We start from the raw sequence: 7047 nt of genomic DNA on the forward strand, positions 1-7047 counted from the left end.
TGACCTGCTGAAATTCTAATGACTTTCTCTCTCAAAATTAATTCGTTTGCGTGTTTTTGTCAGATTGGAAGTAGGTTGAGTTGGAGCAGAAACTATGCTGCCAAAGACATAAGATTCGGTGTGGAGGCTCGTTCTGGGATGCTCAAGGGTGTTGAAGAGCTAGCTGATGCTGTCAAAGTCACCATGGGCCCTAAGGTACTGACACCAACTGCCTGTTTGATCATGTTTTACTGATGTTTGATGCCCTTGAATACAATCTTAAGAGTTTCATTTTTTGGTCCAATAAAGTACAGTGAGATTTTAATTTTGTAGCAGACTGGTTTTATTAGACTTTTTCATAAATTGAAACTATATATAGTCTTCAATGGTAACACTGCAACGGGAAATATGTTTTTTCTTGGCAGAAACTAGTGTTGCGGAAGCTTAATAGATCAACAATAGGGCTTGTCCAAATGCTTTATTCTTTGGATTTTCCAAGATAAATGTGGATGTTTCTTTTCCTCTTGCAACATCTTATCGAGGATGATGAATCATTAATGCATTTGAGTTTCTTTGGTGGACCTTAGTTATTTTTTGCCAAACTTTGTCTCAGATATGATAAAATGAGCAAGTTGATTAATAAATAATGCATGTTATTCTTGGTAATTTGTGGTTTGCAGGGTCGCAATGTGGTTATTGAACAAAGCTTTGGTGCCCCTAAAGTGACAAAAGATGGCGTGACTGTTGCTAAAAGCATTGAATTCAAGGATAAAGTCAAGAATGTTGGTGCTAGCCTGGTGAAGCAGGTTGCAAATGCCACCAACGACACTGCAGGCGATGGTAAGGTTTCTTCCCCTTAACAGTTGTTATCTAAATATTTTGACCATCTAGGATTTAGATTGGTGCTGTAGCATTTGGTCATTAGTTTAGGATTTTATGCTACAGGTTCTAAATCTAGTGTTTATTTATTTATTTTCATATTTTACTGCATAGTTTTACTTCTTTGTTGGTTCTGTCTCACTGGGCAATGAGAGCTTTTTGAATGTGTTTGCAGGGACCACTTGTGCTACGGTTCTCACTCAAGCAATATTTACTGAAGGATGCAAATCAGTTGCTGCTGGAATGAATGCAATGGACCTAAGACGTGGTATCAGCATGGCAGTTGAATCAGTTGTTACCAATTTGAAGAGCAGAGCAAGAATGATCAGCACATCTGAAGAAATTGCACAAGTTGGTACAATATCAGCAAATGGGGAGAGGGAAATTGGTGAATTGATAGCAAAGGCCATGGAGAAGGTTGGCAAAGAGGGAGTTATAACAATTCAAGTAAGTTGAGCATTGTCTTGATACATTTTTTTCTGTGTTCTGTTGTTGATACTTTTCTCCATAGTCTCTTGCTATTCTTCAAGTGTCTTGGTACTGTTATGAAGGATGTCAAGTTTCTGAGTACTGTTTTTCTTCTCACATGCATTGAGTTGCTAATGGCTACTTATCTCATTCCATTAATCATTCTTTCATTTTTTTTGTGTCCAAAATATGCACTTGCTCTTATCCCATGTCAAACTGTTGCAGGATGGGAAAACATTATCTAATGAGTTGGAAGTTGTCGAGGGGATGAAGCTTGACAGGGGCTATATATCCCCTTATTTCATCACGGACCAGAAAACCCAAAAATGTGTAAGTTTTTACTTCTGATTCCAATCATGACATTTCTTGAGATCTAGGGGGTGTCCACATGATAGAATAGTTCAAAGTAACTGCTTCAACTGTCATTGAGTTTCTATTATCTTTTCTATATCTATGCACAAACAGGAATTAGATGATCCTCTCATTCTGATCCATGACAAGAAAGTCTCAAGTTTGCATGCTGTGGTGAAAGTACTAGAGTTGGCTTTAAAGGTACATACTTTATTTCCAATCCCTTTGTTTTTGGAAGCTGGAGTACAAATGCAGCGCTGTTCATTTTTTGCTTAACTGTATTTGTTCAGAGACAAAGGCCCTTGCTGATTGTTGCTGAAGATGTGGAAAGCGAGGCCTTGGCAACTCTTATTTTAAATAAGCTTCGTGCTGGAATCAAGGTCTGTTCCATTAAGGCCCCTGGTTTTGGAGAGAACAGGAAGGCCATATTGCAGGATCTGGCTGCCCTCACAGGAGGCGAAGTGAGTTTACTTCTGCACATATATTTAATTTTTTTTGTCATATCCTCTAGTTCCATTGAGCAAGTTCTTAACTTCTGTTTTGCAGGTTATAACTGAAGAGCTTGGCCTCAATCTTGAAAATGTGGATTTGGATATGCTTGGCAGTTGCAAAAAGGTGAGCTCAAATTGTCAACCGTGGTGTAGTTTACTTGCATGGGGAGCCAGATGGGCTGGTTTGGGATTGGGTGGAATTTAGTTTAGATCTTGTGGGCAGTAGTGAAGGCAAGACATTGAAGAGTTAAAATCAAGGCGAGGGTGTGGTTGTCTGTAAAAAGTGTGTGTTTCGATGCATGACTAGTTGGGTTTTGTCTTATAGGTTACAGTATCAAAGGATGACACAGTTATTCTTGATGGTGCTGGAGATAAGAAGTCCATTGAAGAAAGATGTGAACAGGTCAGTTTTGCTTCGTTGCTGGACTATGTTTAGCCATCCTCAAGGCATCTTTCCTTTTAAATAATAATTAAAAAAAGAACAAAAAAGCATCTTCCGATGCAAATGAATACCATGATTTTTGTCTGTTGCTCTGTAATTACAGATCCGATCTGCAATAGAAGCAAGCACTTCTGACTATGACAAAGAGAAGTTGCAAGAAAGATTGGCGAAGCTTTCTGGTGGTGTTGCTGTGCTGAAGGTCTGCCTGCTTTCATACGCACTTTGCATACCCTCTCCTATTAACTTCCAAATACAATTATGGGCATTTACCCTAACCTCATCTATCTTCTAACTGGATTTATTGCTTAAAAGTTGTAAACTGGGGTCACTAATGAAAATTTTGCTAATTTTGCAGATTGGAGGAGCTAGTGAAGCTGAAGTCAGTGAGAAGAAAGACAGAGTTACAGATGCCCTAAATGCCACAAAGGCTGCTGTAGAAGAGGGTATTGTGCCAGGTAAATTTTCCATCTATATTTCCTCATGTTATATGGTAGAATTAAAATCAACGATCAAATCCTCAAGCTGTTTTCTTTTGCAGGTGGTGGCGCTGCTCTTCTTTATGCATCAAAAGAGTTGGATAAGCTTCAGACTGCAAACTTTGACCAGAAGATTGGTGTTCAAATTATCCAGAATGCCCTGAAGGTTTGTCCTTCATCATGTGTGTGTATGTGTATAATTGTGGTTGGGTTCTGTATACATAAATATTTATTCTTCAAGATTGAATCTGGGTGCAAGTTTGAAGATCCATGCACTTTATGATTCTGCTTATACCCAAGCTTGAAGTATTACAACATTAATGTGAATTTGATGAACTTTCTATTATGTTACCACTGAATCCTAAAATTGAACCTCCAATGGCAGACTCCTGTGCATACAATTGCTAGTAATGCGGGAGTTGAGGGAGCTGTTGTTGTTGGTAAGCTATTGGAGCAGGACAACCCTGATCTCGGGTATGATGCTGCCGAAGGTCAGTGATTTTTTTCTTCTTAATTTTGTTGTTTACTTAATCCACTGGTACCCATTTTTCAACTAATTTGTTTGGTACGTTCATGTATTACCAGGTGAATATGTTGATATGGTGAAAGCTGGAATTATTGACCCATTGAAAGTAATTAGAACTGCTTTGGTCGATGCTGCCAGGTAATTCTTTAACTTCTTTTAGGCTTGGGGTTTGGTTATCATCTTTAGCATCTTGCCGATAAGCACTTACTAATTTTTTTGCTTTCAGTGTCTCGTCGTTGATGACAACAACTGAGGCTGTTGTAACTGATCTTCCAAAGGATGTAAAGGATGCTCCAGCAATGGGTCCAGGCATGGGCATGGATTATTGAGGTTGTTTTTTAGACATTGATCCGAACTGCCTGACATAAATATTTCACCCTTTGTACCCAAATCAGTGAGCATTGTTCTTCTGATCGAAAGACATGTAATCATGGTGAGCAAGTTGCGGCATGTAGGTAGTCTTCGATGATTGGATAATGGATTTTTGTTAGGGAAAACTTGCATGTAAGGCGCCTTTTTCCTCAAAATAAAACATCCTCATCTTTGTAAACCAAGAGCTCCGCCTTGTAGTTCTCTTCCTTATGTTCTCCTGCAAGAAATACTATCCCCACGAACCATTTCTACTTGTCTTTGTTTAGTCCCTCTTTCCCAGTTGTAGACAGAAACGAGAATGCAACAATGCGATGGCGAAGACAGTACACCTCAAACTAACCCGAAGGAGTCTTGTGGTCATTTGAGGATATACCCTGCCAAATTTTAATATTTATTATTACACATTTTACTGGACCCCGCAATGAGGAAAAATAAGATGCTTCCAGGAGGGTTTTTTCTTCACCAGATGAATTCGCAATGCTGGTGTTGCCTACGGCCCTTGGAGAAGCCCAGCTCAGCTGATCGCTTGGCTACTAAGGAAGAGGCTAATTGCAAAGCAGATCTTGCTGCTTCGTTGTAGCAGGCTACCTCACAATGCTGTCGCTTGGCTGCACCAGGCTTGGGGGTTTCCTATATGCCCTTTCATTTGTACAAGCTTCCTCGGCTCGGAGCTGTTTCCTTCTATAATATTTTTCTAGGCCCACAAGTATGGTTGGAAGGGAGATGAAAATTGAACGAACATGACCTGCTTACATGCTTCAGAGTTATTACCGCAGTCATCCTAAAGCTAAATTGTGTTTACATAAACAAGCAACAAAATCTTCAAGTTGAACAACATCTTCAAGTTGATTACCAGACCATGTTGGGTCAGTTTGAACACTCATTTCTCTCAGATTTATTGTATTTGCCAAATTGGATAAATATCCTCGAACCAAAGATCATGGGACATGATCCATACCCCCAAAATCAAAATCAAAGGTCATGGAACATGTATTAGAACAGCAATCAAAATGGAAGTAGACGACAAAAATATATCTGATAAACCAGACTAAATTGCAGCTGTTACTTGTTAGATGAAACAGGAACCGAAATTTCCCTGTCCATTTTACCAATCATTTGATCAAATCAGAAAAGATGCACTATTTATCTCTACAGGTAAAATTAAAAAAAAATGTTTATTTTCCTCGTATGGACGTAGTTGCAATTCCTGGACCGACCAGATCTACACGGTCAAATCTAAAAACCAGCTGAATGATCAACATCAGAACAGAAACAACGTAAAACAGCACAACAGATATTTCATCTTTGTGGGGGAACGAGAGCAAGGATGCGATCTTGTCAAGCATCAACGGATCTTCATGCAGTTATCAGTTGGGCCTGCTGCAGCGAGTCTTTCTACTGTTGAGACAGTACTTCAAAGTACAATTTGCTTGGAGCTCCTTGTTTCCCTTAAGAAGACGATGATTCCATAATCACGTTAGCAATTGCCAATAGCACAAGACTAGCAAAACTGTCCGCCATTTTTAACGTTCAAATTATTCAAAGAATTACCTGGTGTTGCAAAGCTTTCACGCAGACCAGATGTAGCGTCCTCGATTTTCTCGGATCAAATGTGGGGGGTGATATTACCTTGCCTTTCGAAGCACCGTAATGAGTTTCGTTTCCTTCAAGAGCAGCATTCCTGTGTTTTTCTAATTCTCCTTGAAGGGTAGAGTGTTGGTGTCGCACCCGACATCGCAACGGCCTTAAAATTTTTAATGGAATGAAAAGAATGGATTTCTGACATCCTATTCTTTGATGGGGGAATGGTCTTTGTTTAAGGAGTCGCCACCTAGTATTATGGTTACTAGGAACCCTAACTGGTCAATAGAGATTCTATGGTTCGAGACTGATTAAGTAAAAGGGAAGATATCATCACCCCTTAAACGTCCTACCTAAGACAGGCTACATTGCTACTCTTTGTCTTTAATTGCCAATATTTTTTTTGTTGGTTTATATTATGATTGTTTGTGTGTAATATTCCTGACTCTGGCGCCAGTGAATATTCAACTACGGATATTTCCAACTCTGACGTTGGTAAATATTGCGTAGGTATCAAAGTAAATAAATTTAAATCATTAATTGCTAATATTTTTTTTTGTTTATACTATGATTGTTTATGTGTAATATTCCTGACTCTGACGTCAGTGAATATTCGACTACGGATATTTCTAACTTTGGTGTTAATAAATATTACGTAGGTATCAAATTGAACAAATCAAAGTCATCATTTTTTTTTATTCCTAACTCTGGCGTCAGTGAATAAAAAAAAATAAAATCATTTTATTATATATATTTTTTTAAAAAATAAAATATTTTTAAATCAGTATCTTTTATATTCCCGACTCTGGCGTCAGTGAATAAAAAGATCAAATAGATTTTTTATGCAGGTATATCTTTATGTAACTAAGTAAAAAAGAAATATAATGAAGTAAAATAAATTATTAACTTTATTCCTGACTCTGGTAGTGAATAAACTTATAATTTTATTTTATATTATTTTATTTTTATTTTTTATCTATTTTTATTTTTACGAAATTAAACAAAGTTCAATGAAATAAATTTGAATCAATATTTTTATTTTTTTTCTAATTATTCATGAATAAAAACAAAAAAATCATTTTTTTATTTTTTATCTACACATTTAGACTCTTTTTTAATTTTTTAATTTTTTCTATATATTTTTTTTTATTTTTTTATTTGTTTGGGCTGGGCTGGGCCCAGCCCAGCTCAGTCCATATCTTATAGGCAGGACCTAGCTCAGCCCACAGGGGGCTGGGCTAAGCCCAGCCAACTTGGCGCGGGTCACTGGCCCAAGCCAGTGACCCGGATAAAAAACAGATGCACGCGTGAAACAATTTCACGCGTGCATCAACGGTGTGAAGGTAATTAAGTTACCTTCACACTGTTTAAACATGATTTGAATACAGAAGAGTGAAAATTGAAAAGGAACGCACCTGCTTCTGGAGATGATGAAGAAAAACTGCAACGCCGGCGCTACTGTCGTTCGACTGCTCTTCTCTT

General features: G+C 37.9%; 1 protein-coding gene and 1 long non-coding RNA gene across 2 annotated transcripts in view; one reads left to right on the forward strand and one right to left on the reverse strand.

The window, feature by feature from the left end:
- LOC105109224 (chaperonin CPN60-2, mitochondrial) overlaps window positions 1-4162 on the forward strand; it is a 4834-nt gene extending 672 nt beyond the window's left edge. The window contains exons 3-16 of the mRNA XM_011003847.1: window positions 64-195; window positions 660-819; window positions 1034-1305; window positions 1552-1656; window positions 1792-1878; window positions 1968-2138; window positions 2224-2292; window positions 2494-2571; window positions 2714-2809; window positions 2966-3065; window positions 3149-3252; window positions 3472-3577; window positions 3672-3750; window positions 3839-4162. Of these exons, the coding sequence (XP_011002149.1) occupies window positions 64-195; window positions 660-819; window positions 1034-1305; window positions 1552-1656; window positions 1792-1878; window positions 1968-2138; window positions 2224-2292; window positions 2494-2571; window positions 2714-2809; window positions 2966-3065; window positions 3149-3252; window positions 3472-3577; window positions 3672-3750; window positions 3839-3941 (1662 nt within the window). The 3' untranslated portion in view covers window positions 3942-4162. The remainder of the gene's footprint in view (window positions 1-63; window positions 196-659; window positions 820-1033; window positions 1306-1551; window positions 1657-1791; window positions 1879-1967; window positions 2139-2223; window positions 2293-2493; window positions 2572-2713; window positions 2810-2965; window positions 3066-3148; window positions 3253-3471; window positions 3578-3671; window positions 3751-3838) is intronic.
- On the reverse strand, window positions 3978-6197 carry LOC105109223 (uncharacterized). The gene is made up of 2 exons (XR_839201.1): window positions 5536-6197; window positions 3978-5432 (listed from the first exon to the last, which is right to left on the reverse strand). It is a non-coding gene; the product is annotated as an uncharacterized LOC105109223 (long non-coding RNA).
- Between the last annotated feature and the right edge of the window lie 850 nt (window positions 6198-7047).

The sequence above is a fragment of the Populus euphratica genome, unplaced genomic scaffold (genome assembly GCF_000495115.2).
Source record: "Populus euphratica unplaced genomic scaffold, PopEup_1.0 scaffold210.1, whole genome shotgun sequence".
Classification (NCBI taxonomy): Eukaryota; Viridiplantae; Streptophyta; class Magnoliopsida; order Malpighiales; family Salicaceae; genus Populus; species Populus euphratica.